We start from the raw sequence: 23,169 nt of genomic DNA on the forward strand, positions 1-23,169 counted from the left end.
ACAGGTCGGGCCAGGGATTAAAGGACTGTCATACTCACTTTAGGGGTGTGGAAATTGGCTCTCAAAAATCGCACCTGGTGGAAATGGTCGAGGCGGGATTCGAACCCCACTTCATTTCTCAGAGCTGTCACAAGCTACCTAAGAAGCGCAGATCGAGCCCGTTTCCATAGAAACAGGCACCTGGTGTCTCTATTGCAATAGAGGCAATGGTTTCTTAAAGTTTTTATGTATTGGCTTCAGAGACAGACATCGATTTGTGGTTTCACCCATTTATGCGTTCATTGGTTGTGCTCCACCGGGGATCGAACCCTCAATCTTGGAGTTTTGGGGCGACGATCCAAATGACTGAGTGACTAAGGCCTGATTTTTTTTCCCCTCCCCCACCCCCACGCCGCCCATCGTTGTCTCGGGCTTTTGCCCAACTGGTGACGTCACTGCGCAGCGACGCCTCTTGCGAGCGCCTCTCCGGTGCCGGAAGTGAGCGCAAAGACGCCGGAAGCGGCCGGCAGAAGGGGCTCGTGCACTAGACGGCGGCATGCGGCAGTCGGGGCGGGTGAGGTTCGGTGGCCGGGAGGCGGGCGGTGCGGGCTGGTGGCCGGTGGGGGCCGCAGAGCTCACCGCTCGCCTCTCACCCTCGTAGTCCCGGTACCAGAAGCGCGCGCGCGCCCAGGCTCAACAGCGTAACCTCGAGGCCTATGCCGCTCAGCCGCATTCGTTCGTGTTCGCCCGCGGCCGCGCGGGTCGCGGCGTGCGGCAGCTCAGCCTGGACCTGCGACGGGTCATGGAGCCTCTCACCGCCACCCGCCTACAGGTCTGCACCCCCACCAACCCACCTCTACCTGCCTTGCCTGGGTCGCGTCTTAGAGGCTGCGGGGTTGGCTCCAACTATGCGGGGCCTCATTCTACTTGGTTAGAGAAAACGCCTCTCGGAGCTTTGCGGGGCAGCAGCGAGGGCGCGCGGAAGAATGCATTCAGCTTAGGGCTTGGCAGGGTGCCTGAGACTGGTGATTAAGAGGGGACACGAATCGGCAAAGCTGGGTTGGAAACTTGGCCTCAAAGTTTCCTCAAAGGCCTAGAGCGGGGTTGTCAAACTCATTTTCACCGGGGGTCACATCAGCCTTGCGGTTGCCTTCAAAGGGCCGAAATAATTTTAGGACTGTATAAATGTAACTGCTCCTTAACTGTTAAGGAGTTGAAATTACATTCAGCACTTTGAAGGCAACCGCGAGGCCGATGTGGCCCCTGGTGAAAATGAGTTTGACATCCCTGGTAGAGCAAGTTAGGTAACTTCGCTGGGCTTCAGTTTTGCTTCGTCTGCAAAACGGGGCGACACATACAGTAGACAGGGAACAAAAACAGTAGTAGAATTAAAGTCTGATTGGCCCTAGAGATCAAGAGCATTCTGCTACCCTCTCACCCACTTTTCCGAAAGGGTAGATGCAAGAAAGGGCATAGCAGTTTAAATTTAGAACCTTTGCTCAAAAAGGGGGTGTCTTTAATCATTTCTTTTCCTTTATAATACCAGATACGAAAAAAAAATTCCCTGAAGGATTGTGTGGCAGTGGCTGGGCCTCTTGGGGTCACCCATTTCCTGATACTGAGCAAAACGGAGACTAATATCTACTTTGTGAGTGGATGCCTGCACCCATCTTCCCTGCACCCTCCTCCTCCCCCAACTCTCTTGATGAACCCATGTGCCTCTGAGCTGCCATGATTCTGGCTTCAAAGTAAACGCTCTGAAGAGATGGGAGGGACAAAGATTCTCGCTCCCCCTGCTCCCTATATGGACGCCTCAACCCTCATTTTGATCTTTTCTTCTATAGAAGCTGATGCGCCTCCCAGGAGGCCCCACTTTGACCTTCCGGGTCAATAAGGTAAGGCTGGGAGGTAGTGTGAGGACCATGTGGGGTAGGAGCTGGGTTTGAGAATGGCACCAGCCATGTGTGGTGGGTGGTCACCCACTCCTCACCCTGCCCTGCAGTACACACTGGTTCGTGACGTGGTCTCCTCGCTGCGCCGCCACCGCATGCACGAGCAGCAGTTCACCCACCCTCCCCTCCTGGTGCTCAACAGCTTCGGCCCCCATGGCATGCACGTGAAGCTTATGGCCACTATGTTCCAGAACCTGTTCCCCTCCATCAACGTACACCAGGTGGGCAGGGCCTAGTGTGGTGGCAGGTGTGGGTGGACGGGGCAGGTAGCAGGTGCCACACAGGCCCTGGGGTTCATGGCTCAGTCCTTACTTCCAAGCACTGGGGCCAAGAGTTCCAGCTCCCAAGGTCACATCTCTCTCACGTGTGTATTGTGGGGCAAGAGGCTCCGCGTGAGCTGCCTTCCCATCTGGCAGGGAGATTGTGCCCTTGGTGCTTCACTGAGTGCTGGTTCGAGCAGTGCAGTTTACGTTGTCATGGCCCCAACCTAGGAGGGACGCTGAGGCTGACAAGTGAAGTTGATAGTCTGAGGTTAGGTATAAGGCAACAGCTCCTAATTTCTGGAACCAGCAGGTCCCACATTCGGCTTGTTAGATGTGATCGTCAGGGAGTCCAGAGTGGGTGGCCTTGGTGGGTGCTGGAACCAGGATTTCTAGCCATCAGTCCATGGACACCACTTGTAGCCCCATTGGTCCTTTCAGGGCTTGGCTTGGGCGCCAGCATATAGTGAAGCCTGAAGGCAGCTGACACGGTGCTGTGCCTTCGTCCTCTCCTTTCCAGGTGAATCTGAATACCATCAAGCGCTGCCTTCTCATCAGCTACAACCCTGACTCCCAGGATCTGGATTTCCGCCACTAGTGAGTAGGGAGGATGGGCTGGGCTGGGGGGGCTCCTGTGTGTGCAGCTGATGACATTGCTGCTGCTGAGACTCAGTGATTGCCCAGTCTCAAAGTAAACGCCCTGATGCACCATGAAAAGGGGAGAAGGTAGGGCCAGCCTCTGACCCTGTGGTCCCCAACCCCCTCACTCACTCTGGCCCCTGCAGCAGCATCAAAGTCGTGCCTGTGGGCGCAAGTCGTGGGATGAAGAAGCTTCTCCAAGAAAAGTTCCCCAACATGAGCCGCCTGCAGGACATCAGCGAGCTTCTGGCCACGTGAGGAAGGGGCAGGGTGGGAGGCTACCACAGTCCAAGGGGTCCCAGAAGTGTCCCAGGAGCCTGGGACCCCCTGCTGAGCTATGTGTCCCTCCCTGGTACAGGGGTGCGGGGCTGTCAGAGAGTGAGGCAGAGCCCGATGGCGAACACAACATCACGGAGCTGCCCCAAGCTATCGCGGGGCGTGGCAACATGCGGGCCCAGCAGAGTGCTGTGAGGCTTACCGAGGTGAGGCCCAGTGGCTGAGGTGACTTCCTCTGGCATCCCTTAGCCCTAAGGAAGGACTGATTCTTCCCTCATGTCCCTCCAGATCGGACCTCGGATGACACTGCAGCTTATCAAGATCCAGGAGGGCGTTGGGGAGGGGAATGTGCTCTTCCATAGTTTTGGTGAGGACAGGGCTAGCATGCTTGGGGTTGGGGTCTGAGGCCCTTCCAAAGTGGGTTGTTGGGTGCACTGGGCACGCTCGGATCTTGGTGAAAATCTTAATGAATCATCTCTCCTTAAGTGCACAAGACAGAGGAGGAACTACAGGCCATACTGGCAGCCAAGGAGGAGAAGCTGCGGCTCAAGGCCCAGAGACAGGACCAGCAGGCCCAGAATGTCCAGCGTAAGCAGGAACGGCGAGAGGCCCACAGGTGTGTGGTCAGTGGGTAAAGTGGGTCCCTGGTGCAGGCTGCTGCACCGATCAACATCCCCATCAACGTTCTAGGAGGAAGAGCCTGGCAGGCATGAAGCGGGCCCGGGCAAAAGCCAATGGAGATAGTGATGCTGAGGACCCTGGGGTCCCCCCAGAGGCAGAGGTGACCAGCCAGCAGGAGGAGGAGGATGAAGCTGAGTATTTCCGCCAGGCAGTGGGCGAAGAGCCTGACGAAGGTGTGGGGCAGGGATTGGTGCAGCCAGGTACTGTGAACCTGTCTCTGTGCCCTGGTGACCCTAACACAGTCTCTCCTCACAGACATGTTCCCAAAGGCCCAGCAGCGACGGCCCACCAGGCCTCCAAGCAAGAAGCGGCGGGTAAAGCAGCGGAGGCCAGACAGTGGCAGTGACCAGAGGCCTCTAAAGACCAAGGGCAGGCCCTGGGGGGCCCAGGCCAAACTGGGGCCTCAAGGGGCTGTTCAGGACTGTGGCCGAGGCCGAGCAAAGCCACCTAAGAGAGTGGCCTGAAGCTGAGTCTGAGCAGCTGATGGAATGCCCCAGATTGGGGCCCCTGAGATGCTGCCCTGGGCTCTGGCCTGGGTGCCCAGGTGCAGCCCTCAGTTTCCTTTCATAAAGGAGTTGGTTCCCCAACCTCCACTTTAATAAACACTGATTTCCCATGAGTCAGAGGCTGCGTTTGTAATAGGGGCCTGGGGGCAGAGGGCCCAGCAAGGCTAGTGGGCCCTGGGAGTTCGCCTGGACATGTAGAATCCTAGGGCAGAGCTCAAGGTTTGATCCCAGTCTTTGGTGCCTCTGGGTCCTGGGCCCCTCCCTAACCTCTCAGACTGAAGGCTCCCTCCAGCAGGGAGGCCAGACTTGGAGGGTGCCATGAGGAAGGAAATGGGCAGAAGGGTGGTTGTCGCCTGATTGAACCTGATTTGTTCTGCTCTGAGCTGTAGGTGGAGCTGCTGGGGGAGGGACTGTGATACATTGTGGGTAGCATACTCAGGCCGAGCAAGGGACATGGCGGCCACCACCTCAGGTGAGGAGTGCGTGCAGCAGGGCTCTTGGGCTAGGCACACATCCAGGGCTCTGGACCCTGTGTAACCCAGCCTAGGACTTGGGGTGGGGGTTGGGGGGTAGTGGCAGGAGGATGGTTTAAGAATCATTTCCGAAAGGTAGCTTCCTCCCAGAGCCCTGGTGCCGAGAGCTGGGACAGGACGGCAGAAGTAACAGCAACAGTGGTGAGGGAGGGTCTGGGCACATAGTACAATGTGGCCGGCCTGCTGGGGAAGCAGCATTCATTTCTTAGAAAGCTGAGGTTGAGCGGGGTGTACAGGGATTAACTGCAGGGCCAGCTCTCCCCACACTAGTCGCATGTGCTGTTGTGGACACTGGGGAACCTCAAGCCGGCACTCCCGGCCTTCAAAAGGGGCCTTTTCCTGGGGACTTGACTTAAACAGCAATCAAATGGAGATAGAGGCTGTTTTGAGAAAAAAGGGAAGTGGGCTAAGAGGTGCAGTGGCAATGTTAGGGTGGTCAGAGCCAGAGGTGGGGGAGACAGCCTATGATTCAGGCAAAAAAAACAGCCAGTGCAAAGTCCCGGAAGTAGGGTGCTTAGGAACAGCCAGGAAGTGGACTGTAGGAGTCACAGAAAGCGGGGGAGGATGAAAGCAAGTGGGAGCGATGAGGCAACCCCTGGCTTTCCCCTCTGATAGGGAGCCCTAGAGCAGGCTGAGCCAAGTGATTGAACCTTAGGTGCTCACCAGCACCCTCTAGAGGCCATGGGGGAACACGTGAGAAGGGGAGCTAGGAAGGCAGGGCCTAGGCAACCACTGGTACATGGGAGATTATGCGGGCTGGACACCAGTGGTGCTAAAGGGGTGACAGATTCTGAAGGTGGGGACTTGCTGATGGATTGGAGTTGGGAGAGTATAGTGGGGTCTGAGACTGTCAGGTTCCTGTTCCTTCACCCCAGGCCTGATGGCTTAGTTGTCACTGTCAGGTTACATGGATCCTGCAAGGGAAACAATCCTCCCTGGTTCTTGCCCCAGCTGGTTCTTGAGGGTGCAGGACCCCAAGGAAGCCCAGTGTACTCCAGGCTTCTGGCATTTATGGGCCTGATTCCCTCTAAAAAGGAGCTGAAGCTGATGCCCCTCCTGGGAGAGGACAGGACTCAGCAAAAATCCACATACAAAGGGATTGTGCAGGCCTGGCGCACACGTGCTCAGGACTGACGCCACAGTGTCCTGCTGCTCTAAGTGGGAGCCACGTTGTGGGACAGGCCTCACTTGGCAATGCCCTTGGTCCATAGGTGCCCCACCCTGCCCAGCCAACATCTTAGCAGCTGCCGACGAAATCCTCAGTAACTTCCAGGAAGTCTTTCTGTGGCCCATGCTGGTGACCGAGTTCCTGGTGGCCGTAGCCGGCAACAGCCTGGCCCTCTACCGCTTCAGCACACAGGAGCAGCGTCCGTGGTCCCCAGCTGTGGTCTTCTCCGCCCAGCTGGCTGTCAGTGATCTCCTCTATGCCCTGACACTGCCCCCACTGGCTGCCTACTTCTACCCACCGAAACACTGGCGCTATGGGGAAGCTGCGTGCCGCCTGGAGCGTTTCCTCTTTACCTGCAACTTGCTGGGCAGCATCACCTTCATCACTTGCATCAGCCTCAATCGTTACCTGGGTGTCGTCCACCCCTTCTTCACTCGCTCTCACCTGCAGCCCAAGCACGCCTGGATTGTAAGTGCCACTGGCTGGGTGCTGGTGGCCCTGCTGGCTGCTCCCACACTCAGCTTTTCTCACCTGACAACACCACAGCAGGAAGGTAACTGCACTGTGGCCAGGCCTGAGGCCTGCATCAAGTGCCTGGGGACTACAGGTGACAACCAGCTTGAGGCCTACACAGCCTACAGCCTGGTGCTGGGGGTACTGGGCTGTGGCCTGCCACTGCTGCTCACCCTGGCAGCCTACAGCGCCCTTGGACGAGCCGTGCTGCGCAGCCATGGCATGACAGCAGCCGAAAAGAAGCACGTGGCAGTACTGGTAGCGAGTGGTGTGGCACTCTATGCTAGCTCCTATGTGCCCTACTTTGTCACACGGGTCATCAACATTTTTGCTCGGCAGCGCTGGAGAGCCCGCTGCCCAGCCTTTGTGGATGTGGCCCAGGCTGTGGAGGCATTAGACCTGGGGTCCTATGTAGGCCACCAGGTGACACGGGGTCTCGTGCCTCTGGCCATCTGCATCCACCCGCTGCTCTACATGGCTGTAGTACCCAGTGTGGGCTGCCACCACCAGTGCTGCTTTGGCTGCAGGCAGGGCCGGGCCCCAGAGAATGCTGAGAGCTGCGGCCAAGCCCTGCCCCTCTCCGCCCCAGCCACTAAAACCTCAGGGCCCCACTACCCTGAGCTGAGCCCGTGACCTAGCCTATCTTGAACCTCTTTCCGACCACAAGGCACTGGGACCCAGCAGCAGGATGAGGATGATAACACAGCAGGCCCCAAACCACCTCCCCAAAGAAAGGCCTGTCACAGGAGCAGTGAGCACCCAGGCCAGAGCCACAAGAACTTCCACCCACAGCACCAACCATGAGCAGGGCCAGAGAGCAAACCCATGCAGGGGGTGGGCTGACCCCACCTACCACAAAGTGGGTGACATTCACATATAAACAAGGTGCACAAAGGGTGACTGAAGCCTTTTTATTGCCCTCTCGGAGTCCCCTGCTTTGTGAGGCTGCCTTCTGTTGCAGCAGGGTCCTAAAGCCGGGGGGCCGGACAGCAGCAGCAGGGACTACTGGCTTAGTTTGTGGATGGCCTAGAGAGGGAGACAGCAGTGATGAGGAGAGGCAAGTGTCCGGGCTTCAGACCCCAAAGGGAATCCCAAGACATCCCCGCCCACACATAAAATGAGCCTGGGTTGGGGTGGGGCATGGGGCAGGATACGAGCAGAGCCAGACCAGCAGTGACCAGCCTGGCCCTGGATGGCAGGGGTCCCTCCTCGAGATAAAAGGACAATTATTCATCTGGTATGGGGCCACTGTCAGCCCCAAGTGTCAGCCACAGCACAGTGATGGGGCAGGGGAGGGATCTTACTTGGCCCATTCGACGTTGAGGATGAGGTGGTCATAGCCAAAGCCAGACACCCCGGCAATGGCACGGGCAGCATCCTCACGGCGATGGAAGCTGATGAAGGCAAAGCCCTGGGAAAGGGGAGGAAGGGGGCATTCAGGGCAAAGCCACACAGATAACCCCTCCCTGACCATGGCCACCACACCCACCTTGGACTGGCCAGTGGTCTTATCCTTCGCCAAGTAGATACGGGATATAGAGCCAAAGGGCCTGAAGAGCTCTTGCAGGTCTGTCTCACGGGTGTCCTCTGACAGGTTGGTGACACGGATGGTGGCATTGTCATCAGCTAGGCACCAGACACGGAGAAGCAGCTGTGAGGTGCCGGGCCAGCTTGGGCCCGAGCAACAGGATCAGCACTGGGTGCTAGGAGGTGCCTGCCCACAGGCCAGCATCAGGGTGCCCTCACTGCCTCACCTCTGCGGTTGGGCTGCATGGACTCCCCTCGGCGGCTGGCCCCATCTCGCAGGCTCGGTGGCACGTACTTCCCTGTCTTGTTCTGGGCTGCCTGCACAGGCTCCAACTCTGGAGACCAAAAGCAACTGGGTCAGGCCTCACCCTAACACAGCAGAGGGACGGTGCAACCCAGGATGCTGGTGTTTCCAGCTCTGACCCAGCCCAGGCACTATCTGTGAAAGCCACAGGCACCCAGCTGGTCCCTCAGAGACCTGGTGGCCATGATGACATAAGGGCCACATTCAGGAAGCTAGCAGTACACAGAGCAAGAAGCCACAGGTGTTGACACAGTCTGAGGTGCCCACAGGGCTGAGAGCTAGAGGAACTCTGCCCAGCCAACACAGGAACACAGGCACGTGAGGTAGGGACAGTCCCCTGGTCCCACACACATGGCAGTTAACAATGAGACTGCGCACAAGGGTGAAATTTAGAGTTGTGTGAAGTCAGATTTAGAGTTGTGTGAACTCACACTCACCAGCAGCAAATCACACTGAAGGACATGGACTGTGGACAGTCACTTGTGTGAGTCTACTCGGAGGGGTGTGTGCGCATGCACAGCAACATGCACAGGGCAGCAACCGTGTCCACGCGGACAGACACAGCACACTGATGTCAGGACCACAAAATCAGCAGAATCACAGCGGGCGAGTCTCACATATAGGGGCCCACCGCCTCCCAACCACACACGGTGTAGTTCACACACAGGCGTGCACACGAGCGGTTCTCAGACCCCAACAAGGGACAGGTGGCATTCACCAGCAATCACAGCACCCACCTGGCCAATCTCTCTCACACACACAAACAAGGACTGTAGCCACAGCCTTTGCGGTGCTGATGCTGCAGTGTGCAAGATGGTAACTGTGATGGGGCCCGTGCACACAAAGCAGGTGATAACCTAGGACTCTCAGTGGCACCCCCTCCATGACCAGCCAGCCACACCCCCAGGCCCCAGCACCTCCAGGCAGTTTCTCCTTCTCGCCAGTGGACAGGCCCAGCTGCTCAGCCAGCTCCTTCTGCATGGGCCCTAGCGTGTCCTTGTAGGGGCAGCGTGTGGTCCAGTGGTCACCCTTGCAGATGCGGCAGGAAACAATCTTCTGGCCCTTGAGCTTGTTCATCGGGTCCTCCTCCTCCTGGCAGTTCAGATCCTGGCAGGGCAGGTGGAAGCAGCTCAGAGAGGGACAGCTTCCACATCCCACCCCCACCCTGCCCTACTGCCATACTTACCTCCTTGCTGGTGATAAAAGTCATGGACACATCATCACTGACTGTGGTGGTAGCCACATTGGGCCCTGGTGGGTCAAACTCTGAGTTCCCAAACTTCTTCCAGTTCTGGGCTCCAGGGAGAGTGGGCAACAGGTCAGGGCAGGGGCAGGTAAGCCCCCCCTCTGCAGCCCAGACCTACACTAGCCCCTTCCAGGATGTCCTGGCCTTAAATCCCACTCTCCACCCTCTCCAAATGCCCCCCACCCCCTGCTATAGCAGTAACAACGACAGCTCCCGTTTCCTGACTGCACACCAGGCCCTAGCTTCATGCCGGCTCCAGGAGGCTGGGCAGCTCTCAGCCCCGTGTTCTAGATGAGAGAACAGAGGCTCGGCGGGGAAGCAGCTGTATGGCCAACAAGACCAGCTTCCACCAGGGAGCAACGCTCGAAAGTGTGCAGGGGTCACCCAGACCCTAAGGGGCCTCGGACTAGTTAAACAACCTGAGCCTCAGCTTCTTGCCCTTGAAAAGTGGGGATGACAAATGCTCCCTACCATCCTGTGCTGTTATGGGGATCAATTGAGAAAACTCCTACAAAGCATATGGCATGGGGTCTGGCAAAAAATATGCAAATAGCTGTGCCGAGCCTACTTATTGCTATCACTCTTGTGCTGTGACCACCTCTGGGGAGCGCTCAGCTATGTTCCTCATGGTAGAAGAGCCAAGAAGAATAAGAAACAATCTCATCCACTCCAGCACTCCAGACTTTTGGGGACCCCAACAGTGTAAACACCCTCAGCTGTCCTTCAACAAAATAGGTAAACCAGTTAAACCCCGCTTCTGAAAATAAAGGCACTGGGAAAAAGAATTCTTAATTCTTCTGAATCAGCCCTCTGGACTCCCCCCGGCCCCAAGAAAAGGGAAGCAGGGTCTCACCTTCCTCCTTGCAACAGCCTTTGAGGCCTTACGGGTCTCAATTCTGAAGGTGCGGACAATCTGTGCACGGGAGAGGGGAGGACAGGTTTGGGTTTCCCGTGCGTCAGGCTGCTGGGCCCAGGGGATCTTCCTCACCAACCCACCCAACACATACCACCCCCTCCACGTCCAACTGCCCCCACCTCCTTGCCCAGCCTCACCTTGAACTTCTTGCCATCCTCATCTATCTTATATTCAGTCACTGTCTTGATGTTTCCATTGATGACCTCCTTGGGAGGCGGAAGTGGAGCTGGGAGAGGGGTAGAGGTGAGAGGAACTGAGTCACATGTAATGGGGACAGGAGGGAATATGGCTAGGAAGAGGTGGCCCAGGGACAGAGTGGAGGTTGTCACTCACCTCCTGGCAGTAGCTCAGGCTCCGGGCTGGTGTCGCCAGTGGCCAAAGGGATCCCCTTGAGGAGCTCGCTGGTGACACATTTGTCTGTCAGAGGGAGTGTAGGGAGAGGGGTGAGGTGGAGGAGCAGGAGTTCCTAAGCTGAAATGAAGGGACCTTTGGGATGGCGTCACGCCAGGAGCTGAGAGAGGCAGGCCCAAGGCCAGAGGACTGGACAGGAAGTGCCCTAGAGCAGCCGTGAGGGGACACCTGAAGTGCCTGTAATAACCCCGAGCAATGGCAAGGATAGGGGTGGCTTGGCATGAAGACAAGCGTTAGGCCATCAGGGCATCCGGGAGCTGGCACGAACGCAGGAGGCAGACTACTACAACGTCCTCCCCGGAGTAGGGGTCGGCTGTGAGAACTGGGGCGGAGGCATGGGAGAAAGGGGCTGACCAGTGAACATATGGAAATGGCGACTGCCTGGCCCAGGTGAGGATGGAGGGGGGAAGAGGCTAGCCGGGAGAGAAATGAGGGTCGGACGGCTTCTCCAAGGTGGTGGGCTGGCGCAGGCGACAGTGACCGGGCTGGGGACTGGCAGCGGTGACCCGGGGAGAGCCGGTGTACTCACCGTCCTCTCCCTCTTCCTCCACCTGGTCGGCCCAGCTGGGCTTTGAACTGAGACAAGTTTGTGGAGGAAAAGCGTTGAGTCAGCGAGACCCTGCTTCCGCCCCCTCGGCGCACCCAGGCCCATAATCCCCCCCAGGACGCCCCCAAATCGCCCCCAGAGCCCCTCCCCCAAGCCCTCGACTTACTCAAAGTCTCCAGTGGGCATCGCAAAACCTTCTCCACGCAGCCAAAGCCTCGCCAGAGACCGGAAGTAAGGGAAGACTGAGACTTCCGGTTCCGTGGCCAACACCAGCCCCATCCGGCGCCCGCAGCGCCCCCTGCAGCCGGAGATGTCCCCTGTGTAAGTGGCTGGGCCCTGGTACCCAAGAGTCGCACCTCAGGGCCCACCCCAGTACATTAAAAAAAATTTATTTTCACCCGAGACAAGAAAAAAACTAAAGAAATTTATCACCACCAAACCAGCATTACAAAAAAATGTTAAAGGAACTTCTTTAGGAAGAAGAAAAAAAGATTAGAAATGTTAATAATGAAATGGCAATAGCTCTGGCTGGGGTGGCCTGCAAACCAAGACTCGTGGGTTCGGTTCCCTCTCCCTTCTCCTCTCTCTATGAATGAATGAATGAATGAATATCTTTCAAAAAATAAAATGGCAATAGCCCTGGCTGGTGCGGCTCAGTGGATTGAGTGCTGGCCTGCGAACCACAGTCGCCAGTCCAATTCCCAGTCTAGGTAGAGCACATACCTGAATTGCAGGCAAGATCCCCACAAGGGGGCGCATGAGAGGCAACGACACAGGGATGTTTCTCTTTCTCTCTCCCTTTCCCCCTCTAAAAATAAATAAATCTTTTTTAAAAACGGTAATAAACACCCTGTCTGTTGTGCCTCAGTGAGCTGGATGTTGACTGCAAACCAAAAGGTCGCACACAGTTAGATTTTCAGTCAGGGCACAGGCTTGGGTTGCACGGCAGGTCCCTGGTTGGGGGTGTGCAAGAGGCAACCGATAGATGTTTCTCTCACACATCGATGATTCTCTCCCCCCCCGCCCCATTTCTACCTTCCTCTTTCTCTAAAATCATCAAATAATATCCTTGGGTGATGATTTTTTTAGAAAGACACGGGATGGCTGAGTGGATAACAAAACAAGACCGTTACACATGCTGTCTACAAGAGACTCACTTCAGATTGCAAGACACACACAGCCTGAAAATAAAGGGATGCAAAAAGATACTTCATGCAAGTGGAAACACAACAAAAAGCTGGGGTAGCAATAGTTATACCACACAAAATAGACTTTAAAACAAAAGCTATAACAAGACACAAAGAGAGACCCAGAAATCCCACTTCTGGGTATTTATCTGAAGAAACCCAAAACACTAATTCAAAAAGATACGTGCACCCTTATATTCACTACAGCACTGTTTACAATAGCCAAGATATGGAAGCAACCTAAATGTCTGTCAAAAGACAAATGACAAATGGATAAAATGACAAATGTGCATATATATATACACACACACACGATGGAATATTACTCAGCCATAAAAGAGAGTGAAATCTTGCCATTTGCAACAACATGGATGAACCTAGAGCATATTATGGAAACAAGTCAGATTTCACTTATCTGTGAAACCTAAAAAACAAAACAAATGAACAAACAAAACAGAAGCAAACTCATAGATACAGAGAACAGACTGGTGGTTGCCAGATGGCAGGGAGGTTGTGGGAATGTGTTAAAAGGAGCAAGGGATTAAGATGTGCAAATTGCCCGTTATAAAGACAATCACAGAGATGTCAAGTACATCATAGGGAATATAGTCGATAATATTGCAATAACTATGTATGGTGTAAGATGGGTACTAGACTTATTGGGGAGATCACCTTCATAAGTTATATGAATGTCTGATCACTACATTGTACACCTGAAACTAATATAATATTGTATGGCAACTGTAACTTAAAAAATAAAAAAATATTTTAAAAAGTTTTAAAGCATTGCCAGTTCTATTCCCAGTCCAGGCACATGACTGGGTTGCAGGCCACGTCCCCAGTAGGAGGCACGCAAGAGGCAACCACACATTGATGTTTCACTCCCCCTCTTTCTCCCTCCCTTCCCCTCTCTCTAAAAATAAATAAATAAAATCTTTCTTAAAAATGTTAATTGTCGGTCCTGGCTGGGGTAGCTCAGTGGATTGAGTGCAGGCCTTCGGAACAGAAGGTCACCGGATCCATTCCCAGTCTAGGCACATGCCTGGGTTGCAGGCCGGGTCCCTAGTGTGTGTGTTGGGGGGGGGGGGCACGTGAGAAGCAACCTCACAATGATGTTTCTCTCCCTCTCTTTTCTCCTTCCCTTCTTCTCTCTCTAAAAATAAATAAAATCTTTAAAAAAAAAAAGAAAGTTAATCGTCAGCCTGACCAGTGTGGCTCATTTGGTTGGGTGTTGTCCCACAAAGTGAAACGTCACCGATTCAATTCCTGGTCAGGGCACATGACTGGGTTGTGGATTCGCTCCCCAGTCAGGGTGCATACAAGAGGCAACAATCAATGTTTCTCTCCCTCTCTTGCTACCTCCATTCCCCATCTCTAATAAATAAATAAATAAATAAAATTTAAAAATTGTCAATTATACCTTAATAATAATTATAAAATAATTAATAATAACAATAAAGCCCACTCATTGAGCACTTGCTGTATGCCAGGGGCCGTGAGGAGGAAACTATTGCTTCCATTTTGCAGATGAAATAAATCAAGGCTGGTTACTTCCTCGTCTGGAAAGAACTTTTGTGGTTCAGATGATGAAGATGGCAAGCGGCACTCTCAACCACTCTCACTTCTTTCCTCCATAACCTTCTTGACTCTCTTGATATGATATTTTCCATTTATCTGTTTATTGTCCAGTTCTCCCTTCAGAGCATGCATTCTCAATGTGAGTGGTTTGGCCCCCAAGGAGGCCAAAATTAATTATTGGGGGGGGCAAAAAACTCTCAAACATTACAGTGGCTTGTGACCTTCTAAAGTCACCCCTCCCAAATAAAATACTATTACTAAGTATTCAATTTCCACAATTAGGGAGTAATTGAATGTAATTAGATTGAAATTGATTGATTTAAATTTTAAAATAATCCATTTTTTCCTTTAGAGGGGCAGTAATGAAAAAAAGTTTGAGAAACACTGCTCTAGAATGTCAACTGCAGAACGCAAACATTTGCCTGTTTTGTTCCCCTGTGGGTCCCAGCACCCACGGGGCACCTGCATGTAGTAAGTGTTCAATTAAGGACCATTTGGGGCAGGGCAGGAACCAGATTATAAAGGACTTTTTAAACCAGACCGAAGAGTGTAGGCTCTTTACCCTGTAGGCTGTGGTGTGGGTGAGGTCACTGACATGTTTTCAGTGGTAACTCCATGTGACCCGAGTTTCTTGGGAGAAAGATTATTCTAGAAGCCTGAAGAAGGAATAGTGGAAAGGGATAAATTAGCAAGAGACCTGGAGGGAAACTGGGAAAGTGAATGAAAGAAACGGTGTTCTGGAAATAAGGATGAAAGTATAAAGTTTGTACAAAGGACCAATAAACATTTGTGCACTTATTCAAATTTACTCTAAGAAATGCAAAATCAAAATGACATAACACTTGGGCAAAACTTTAAAAACGGGATATTACCCAGTGGTAACAAAGATGTAGGGAAACAGACACACACATTGTTAGTGTGTGCAATTATGCAAACTTTTTGGATTGAAATTTGACATCTACTAAAACTTACACTGCACAGATGTATCTTCCTTTGAGCCAACTGGTAACTCAACCTGTGGTAAAAACTTGTGAATGTTTGCAAAGATGTGAGAACAAAATATCCACGCAGTGTTGTTCATGAGAGCAAAACCGGGAACCGCCAGTGTGTCTATTCACGGGGGCTGCTTCAAGTGAAAGTATACTCTGCCATAATCTATGAGATGCTACACAGTCTTTCAGGGAGTACATCCATTTGTGCTCACATTAAAAAAAAAAAACTCCACCCCTGGCTGGTGTGGCTCAATGGATTGAGTGCTGGCCTGCAAATCAGGGGGTCGCCAGTTCGATTCCCAGTCAGAGCACATGCCTGGGTTACGAGCTGGGTCCCCAGTTGGGGGCGTGCAAGAGGCAACCACACATCCAGTTTCTCTCCCTCTTTTTCTCTCTCCCTTCCCCTGTCTCTAAATATGAATAAATAAAATCTTTTTAAAAATGTAAAATAACAAAAAATCTCCAATTTGAGAAGAGGAAGCAAGATGTAAAATGGCATATGTTATAGGAATCAATTTGTGTAAATCTTTAATAGCACATTGATATGTTGGTATATGCAAATTATTTTCAGAAGAGAAATATCAAACTGTTCCTGACTCATGCTTTGAGAGGAAAGCATCAAGGGAGAAAAGCTTATTTTTTGGACTTTTCTGCTATATTTAATTTTTTTACCATGTGTAATATTACTCTGATTTCAACATAAATATAAAATTATTTACTTTATAGACTTCAGATATTAATATGTAGCATGTAGTTACCTAATATATGTGAGATGTAACATATAAATATATTGCACTAGGTTTTGCATGTCTGCTAACTTGCATTCCCTCTCCTAGAACTGCCCTAAGGAAATACACAGGCAAGTGCATTAAGTTGTAAGAAAGGGTCCAGCACAGTTTGGTTTAAACGATTGGAAAACTGAAAACTATGCAGCCATCCTGAGTAAGGAGTTAGCTAAAATGTTGCCTCGTCCGTGCAAGCACCAGCCCAGGGGACATTAGCCACCACTCAACATGGATGCTTCTGGGTGTTTCAATTTGGCTTCATCTTGACTTCCTTTTTGGTATTTTTCTGTATGGAATACTTTTTCTGCAACATCAAGTATATAATATTTTTATAAAAAGTCAGGTATTACCCAAGGCTAAGTAAAAGAGGGCCTGAGGGAGCATAGGGCAGTGGGGAGAACCCCAGGCAAGGATGAGCGGGGGAAAAAGGCCCTGAGCCCCTCCTCAGGTTCTTCCTGGTGGCACCACATTCTTCCCACATCCAGCTTCTTCACAGGACAGAGCAAAACCAGCCTGGTGGTGCACGTGAGGCGGTATGCAGTCCCCTGGAAACTCCGCAGCAGCTTCAGGGCTATAACTCAAGACATGGAGTCCACCTCTTGGCATTCTCCGTAAGAAATGGAAACGCGTGTCCACAAAAAGCTGTGTTAGAATACACACACGAATATTCATAGCAGCTTTCCCCAGGAACGACTTGCATCAGCTTGCCAGAGCTGCCATAAGACGCCACTACAGATTGGGTGACTGAAACAACAGAAATTTATTTTCTTGCAGTTTTGGAGGCTGGAAGTCCAAGATCAAGGTGTCAGCAGGGTTGGTTCCTTTTGAGATTTCTTTCCTTGGCTCATCGATGGCTGTTTTCTCCGTGTCTTCACATGGTCCTTACAAGTACACCAGTCATACTGGATTAATGACTTCATTTTATCTCAGTGCCTTCTGTAAAGATTCCATCTCCAAATACACTCACATTCTGAGGTCCTGGGGGTTAGAGCTTCAACATATGAATTTGGTGGGGGGGGGGGCCCACAACCAACCCATAACACAACTCAAAAGCCCATCAACAGATGAAGGGACAAACAATAAACTGTGGTCCATCTGTACAGTGGAATACTATATGGCAATAAAGAAGGGGGAAACTGATACACGCAATGACATGAATACAGGACACAAAGGCTAGACAGCATATGGTTCCATTTGTGGGAAATTCTCAAATAAGCAAAACTAACCTAGAGTAGCAGAAATCAGAACTGTGCTGATCTCTTAGTGGGCAGGGCACCAGGCATCCTTCCAGGGTGACAGGAATTTTATACATTTTGGTTTTGCTGGTTTGTGACACAGGCAAATGCACTTTTAAAAAGAATCCAACTGCACCTATAAGATCTGTGCACTTTCCTGTTGGAGGGGAACGAAGCAAGGTTCAGAATCATTTATCCCAATTCTGTTTTAATTATTTGTATTTAATTATTTCTCACTCTTAAAAATCACCTCATTTGTTGTGGGGTTTGTCTGCCTGCCTTGTTCTTGAGGCAGGTGTGGGTCTGTCTCACTGCTCTGCGTCCAGCCCCAGAACCGGGACTAGAGTAGACCTAGTACTGGATTAGTGTTTGTCTGATACTGTCTACTGTGGACCCTGAGAAAGAAGATACTTACTAAGAAGGGCTCCTTGTGGCTAACTGGGCTTAAATATTATGTATTTATTTTTTAAAGATTTCATTTATTTACTTTAGAGAGAGGGGAAAGGAAGAGAAAAAGAGGGACGGAAACATGTGCGAGAGAAACGGTTGCCTCTCACATGCCAAATTTTCAAAAACAGAGCCTAGCAGCGGTTTCTACACAGTTCCTTCTCACGCAAACTGCATTTTGGGGAGAAGCCTGTACTAAACTACCTGCCTCTGCACTAACTGCCCACACTGCGCTCCTGCCATCCCAGTCAGCTCTTACAAGAGCTCCTGGAATCCTACTTTGATCAATAGGACTAAAGCTTCCCCATCCAATTGGACCAGCGCTGTTATAGCTCCCATCAACATCCACCAATCAGAGCAGCTCATTTCTGACCAGTCAGGACAGTGCCACTTGGATCAATCAAACTGCGAAGTTTGGGAGTCCTCATTTGCACCAGGATGGACCAATCAAGGACCAGGAGCGTGGACTCCTGCCTATGTACGCCAGCTCCCCTCTGCTCTGTGAGCGCACTTTCCCTTTTTTAACTTAACACTGAGCTTCCCTGGCTGAGGTGAAACACTGATGAGCAGAGCAGAGCAGACCAGTGCAGAGCAGTGCAGACTGGCAGGGAGCAGAGTGGACCAGCAGGGTGCAGAGCTGCCTACCCAGAGGGGGGCCTGGCCCCCAGGGCTGTGTCTCCACCAGGCTGTGTCGCAATTGAGTTGATTTTCACCGAATAAAGTTTTCTTTTTCAGCACACCCCAATTTGGGGGTTCCCATTGGCCGTGAATTGGTGCCAATGATGATCGGTTGCCACTATGTAAGTTTTCTATTAGTAGTAGCAGACGGCTGCATGTGAATGTACACAAAACCCACTGGCACATTACACATGCGCATGAGGACGGTCACTCTGACAAGGACAGGGTGTTAGAGAGGCTTCCTCATGATACAGAAAGGAGACAAGCGCTGGCCTGAATTCTGGTTGTTTGCAATTCATCGTTCTTTTTCTATAGCTGGCTTTTCTCTAAAAGCTCCAAACACACTTGAGGGAGAAAAGCAGGTTGCTGAGAAATATGTGCAGTAGAATAGCATTTATTTATTATTTTTAAAGACACAGAATACAACATTTATGGACACACACAAAGCTGGTAACTGCCAGAAACCATGGGCAGGAAGGAGACACAGCCACATTCTCTCAGTGGCTGTGTGTGGGAGGCGAGGATGGGGACCTGGGAGGCAAGCAAAGGGGTTTCAGCCATGCCTTGAAAGTTACTTCATTAAAAAACAACCTGCTGCTATGGGAACTGGTATGGCAGTTCCTCAAAAAATTAAACACAGAAATTCCACATGATCCAGCAATCCCACTTCTGGACATATAACCAAAGGAACTGAAAGTAGTGATGTGACAGGTGTTTGCACCCGTGTTCATGGCAGCGTGCTTCATAATAACCACAAGGAGAAGCAACACAGTGGTGGGTGACTGGATAAACAAAATGCACTGCATTCATATAATGGAATATTACTTAGTCTTAAAAAGGAAATTCACACGCTACCACATGGATGAACCCCGAGGACACTATGCTCATGAAATAAGCCCGTCACAAAAAGGACTAATACTGTATGACTCCAATTACATGAGGTCCCTGGGGGAGTCAGATTCATAGAGACAGAAAGTAGATGGTGGCTGTCAGGGCCTGGGGGGGTCAGTGTTTCGTGGGGACAGTTTCAGTTTTGCAGATGGAAAGAATTCTGCAAATGGATGGCAGAGACAGTTGTGAAACAATGTGAATATACTCAATGCCATTGAACTGTACACTTAAAAACAGTTAAGATGGTAGATTTTGTTATGATTTTTATCAGTGTTCAAAAAATTAACACATAAACATATATAATACACAAATCCAAAGCATAGTGAGATACTAATTTGCACCTATTAGGATTTAAAAAAAAAAACAAACTAGTTACTTTTTTAAGATTTTATTTATTTATTTGTAGAGAGAGGGGAAAGGAAGGAGAAAGAGGGTGAGAAATCAGTGTGTGGTTGCCTCTTGCATGCCCCCTACTGGGGACCTGGCCTGCAACCCAGGCATGTGCCCTGACTGGGAATCAAACCTGTGACCCTTTGGTTCACAAGCAGGTGCTCAATCCACTGAACCACATCAGCCAGGGCCCCATTAGGGTTTTTTTTTTTGAGATGTTATTTACTTACTTTTAGAGAGAGGGTAAGGGATGGAGAAAGAAAGGGAGAGAAACATCAGTGTACGAGAGATAATGGCCCCAGTATGTGCCTTGACTGGGAATCAAACTGGCAACCTTTCAGTTCACAGGCCGGCGCTCAACCCACTGAGCCACACCAGCCAGGGCAGGATGATTATTTTTTTTAAAAAAAGCAAAATAATAAGTGTTAGAGAGGATGTATAGAAATTGGAATCATCATACATCGCTGATGGGATTATAAAATAGTACAGTCATTTTGGAAAAGTTTGACAGTTCCTCAAAAAGTTAAACAGTAATACTATGTTTAAAATTTTATACTCAGTAGTCTCAGAACCTCTTGAGATAGTTCCCTGAAGATGATGGAAGAAAATGTACAGAATGTTCAGTGCAGTGCTGTTTGTTTGCAGCAAAAAAAAAAAAAAAAAAAAAAGGCGAACACCTAACTACCTATAAGGAACTTAGTGAAGTTTGCATTTGAATTATATTTAGTCCTATAGTCTTATGACTGAAACACCTGGGACTCGCTGAGTAGGAAGTTACAGTCGGGAGTGCCCCCGAGGATACCATTTATGAAAATACACGTACAGGTGGTGGAGCAGGTGGCACTTAACATCTTAATGGTGGTTCTCTGGGTCATGAGGGCTGGAGACTGATGTTTGTCTGCTTGTGCTTTGACGACATTTTATAGCAAGTCCTTTCCCAAAAGAGAAACCACAAAGTTTTGTTCGTCTTAGAATTCAGTAGGGTTGGGTTAGGCTGAAAGCACAGAAAGCCCACCTAGTAGATTCTTAAACAAATAAGGGGTTTGTCTGGGGGTGGCAGGCCAGGGCTCTTGACTCCTCTCTTCTTGCTCCACCATCAACTGCAAGGGGCCTCTGACCTCATGGTCACAAGATGGCTGCTGCATTGCCAGGCATCACAGCCCACTCCAAAGAAGGCCTACAAGGCCATGAGTTAGGCCAACTAAGACTATTCCTTTAAAAGACCTTCCTGGAAGCTACACTAGCAAGTTCCACTTGCGCCTCATTGGCCAGAACTGAGTCGCACAAGTTAACCCCCACCCCTAATATGCACATGGGACACATGAAGTGACCTAACTTCACACCAATGCCTCTTGTGTGATCACCATCAGCACTGAAGAGCCCATTCTCACCCAGCCTCAGCTGAGAGACAGCCAGAAGCCCCTTGTAAATCATGAGTCACCAGCCAAGGTGATTTATAGGAGAGATTTATTTGAAGAAATATTACAACATATAAAAACTACATAAAGTTTTAATTTCCACTCATACAGTGGTAGATCTGATATAATGCATAATAAAAAACTTTTAAAATTCAGAATGCACAAAGTACTGCACAATTTGATCACTAAGTCATTTGTTGATAAGCAAACCTTACAGAACAGCTGCATGTCAGCCAAGGCCACAAACACCGTGTACAACACATTTGAACTGACAGATCTCAACATGTTAAAAATACAACATCAGTGCACATTGGGGATCCCTGGTGCCAGACACAAGGGCGACGGGAGGGTGATACTAGTCCTTGATAGTTTTCTCCTCCTTGATTTTAACTGAAGGGAGAGAAAATGGAAAGTCACTGTAGGGAATATATACAACATCACCCTACAACAGGCAAGCACAGCAAATACACAAAATCAGAACTACCTGAATGCCTAGGCATCAGTATTAATGGCTGACTGTAAAAGAACCTGTAGCAGCTCTGAACGAACATTCAGGAAGACTGAGCGCTGCTCGAAGGTGTCCCCTAGGAAGTTTCCAAACTGCCTGTGTTAGAGGCTGAGGCAGGCCCACCTGAGTCGGGCTCACCCAGAGGGACAGGGGAAAGTGCCCAGAGACCCAACTGCTCACTATGTGCAGGGTACCGATTCTGAGCACCAGCCATGCGTGACTCATCCCATCTCACAGTTGCCCAGAGAGAAGTGAGGCCACTAGGGAGGGTGTGTGACTTGCCCAAGTCCCCGACCCTAGAGTTACACCCTGGCTGCCCCCAGCCTGCCCACATCCACCATACCTGAGGCACTCTCTTGAGCTTTGGCCAACAAACAGTGCTTGATCTCCAAGCCAATGGCTTTGGCCAGGGGCGGTGGCACGGCGTTACCCACCTGCAGGAAGGAAGTAAGGAGGGTGATGCCTACTTTGGCACAGCTGGGGTCGGCACCAGCCTCTGCCCAGTGAGGACACTGGGCCCCTGGTCTCATGCTCACATGAGCCTTTTCACCATGATGACCCTCTGACCTGCCAATCAGCTCTTCCTCCCACCCCAAACTCCAACATGTCAAGAACCACCCACAGAAAAGGGAACCTTTAAGGGGCTTTAAAGCCCTGGCTGGTGTGGCTCAGTGCATTGAATGCTGGCCTGAGAACGAAAGGGTCACTGGTTCAATTCCCAGTCAGGGCACATGCCTTGGTTATGGGTCAGGTCCCCAGCAGGGGGGCACACGAGAGGCAACCACACATTCATTGATATTTCTCTCCTCTTTCTCCCTCCCATACCCTCTCTCCAAAACTGAATTTTTTTTTTTTTAAAGGACTTTAGAAAAAGATCCAGATGTGAAAGCCACCATGCTTCATTTCTAGCTGAGCGGGTGCTTTTGGAGAATAGGACTGGGGTACAGGGTGAAAGAGGCGTTTTCCCCTATAACCCCTAGGCACCATTGGCTTTTTAAGCTGTGTGTGCATTACTTGGGTGGAAATACATTCATTCAAGAAGCCAACCTAACCCCCTAGCAATCAGAGAGGAACTGCTGGTTCATTTCAACCCTTAGCAATAGTGAATTTTCCCCACTATGTATTTAGTCTGCTCCCTCTCTGAAGTTCATTGCATTAAAACTTTCCTTTGGGGTAAATCCACCTCAGAGCTGTGACCAGCAACACACATGCTTAGCGACTCAGTCTGACCCATAAGTACTCTGAGCCCAGGGACAGGGACCGTCCTTCCTGGCTGTCCCCGTGCTGGGAGTGCTGAGGCCAATCTGCGTCCCTGTGGGAGCTGTGCTCCCCACTGAACCACTCTTTACCCTGTTCATGGGTGAGAGGGGGCCCCTTCCCACCAGCCCCTCCTCAAGGCCAGAGGAGAAGCAAGCTGACTCTGTTCCACTGCACTGACCTGACGGTGCTTGTCCAGGATATTGCCAAACAGCCTGTAAGTGTCCGGGAAGCCCTGGGAGCGGGCACACTCCCGCACGCTCACGACACGGTGCTGTTCAGGATGAAGCACACGACCCTGCAGGCGAGAGGCATGGTGGGGCAGGGCACAAGACCTGCCATTGT

The 23,169-nt window shown here is 51.0% G+C and overlaps 3 protein-coding genes and 2 non-coding genes across 6 annotated transcripts in view; 3 read left to right on the top strand and 2 right to left on the bottom strand.

Moving 5' to 3' along the window:
- The first annotated feature begins 472 nt into the window (after positions 1–472).
- Positions 473–7,325, top strand: P2RY11 (purinergic receptor P2Y11). Of its 2 annotated transcripts, XM_024557032.3 has the most exons (14): positions 473–553; positions 641–811; positions 1,526–1,627; positions 1,824–1,874; positions 1,982–2,152; positions 2,712–2,788; positions 2,977–3,084; positions 3,189–3,312; positions 3,395–3,473; positions 3,593–3,722; positions 3,797–3,960; positions 4,043–4,101; positions 5,036–5,054; positions 6,038–7,325. In XM_024557032.3, exons 1-14 carry the CDS (start codon positions 536–538, stop codon positions 7,138–7,140), a joined length of 2,376 nt encoding a protein of 791 aa, XP_024412800.2. In that variant the 5' UTR covers positions 473–535; the 3' UTR covers positions 7,141–7,325. The 2 variants fall into 2 exon arrangements, with proteins under 2 accessions (XP_024412800.2, XP_045048443.1); XM_045192508.3 differs by lacking the exons at positions 473–553; positions 641–811; positions 1,526–1,627; ... (8 more) ...; positions 4,043–4,101; positions 5,036–5,054 and adding an exon at positions 4,455–4,765.
- On the top strand, positions 1,670–1,754 carry LOC112301599 (small nucleolar RNA SNORD105). Its single transcript, XR_002974501.1, has one exon. It is a non-coding gene; the product is annotated as a small nucleolar RNA SNORD105 (small nucleolar RNA).
- On the top strand, positions 2,826–2,905 carry LOC112301601 (small nucleolar RNA U105B). Its single transcript, XR_002974503.1, has one exon. It is a non-coding gene; the product is annotated as a small nucleolar RNA U105B (small nucleolar RNA).
- Positions 7,326–7,404: 79 nt separating the features above from the next.
- EIF3G (eukaryotic translation initiation factor 3 subunit G) lies at positions 7,405–11,734 on the bottom strand. Its single transcript, XM_024557031.2, has 11 exons — positions 11,625–11,734; positions 11,441–11,487; positions 10,834–10,917; positions 10,638–10,726; positions 10,438–10,497; positions 9,525–9,629; positions 9,256–9,445; positions 8,262–8,369; positions 7,997–8,133; positions 7,812–7,918; positions 7,405–7,533 (listed from the first exon to the last, which is right to left on the bottom strand). Exons 1-11 carry the CDS (start codon positions 11,642–11,644, stop codon positions 7,518–7,520), a joined length of 963 nt encoding a protein of 320 aa, XP_024412799.1. The 5' UTR covers positions 11,645–11,734; the 3' UTR covers positions 7,405–7,517.
- A 9,357-nt stretch (positions 11,735–21,091) lies between these two features.
- DNMT1 (DNA methyltransferase 1) overlaps positions 21,092–23,169 on the bottom strand; it is a 40,886-nt gene continuing 38,808 nt past the window's right edge. The window contains exons 38-40 of the mRNA XM_024557039.3: positions 23,006–23,122; positions 21,911–22,001; positions 21,092–21,449 (exon numbers count right to left, since the gene is read on the bottom strand). Coding sequence (XP_024412807.1) covers positions 21,415–21,449; positions 21,911–22,001; positions 23,006–23,122 — 243 coding nt within the window. The 3' untranslated portion in view covers positions 21,092–21,414. The remainder of the gene's footprint in view (positions 21,450–21,910; positions 22,002–23,005; positions 23,123–23,169) is intronic.

This window comes from Desmodus rotundus, chromosome 9 (assembly GCF_022682495.2).
Source record: "Desmodus rotundus isolate HL8 chromosome 9, HLdesRot8A.1, whole genome shotgun sequence".
In the NCBI taxonomy this organism is placed as follows: domain Eukaryota; kingdom Metazoa; phylum Chordata; class Mammalia; order Chiroptera; family Phyllostomidae; genus Desmodus; species Desmodus rotundus.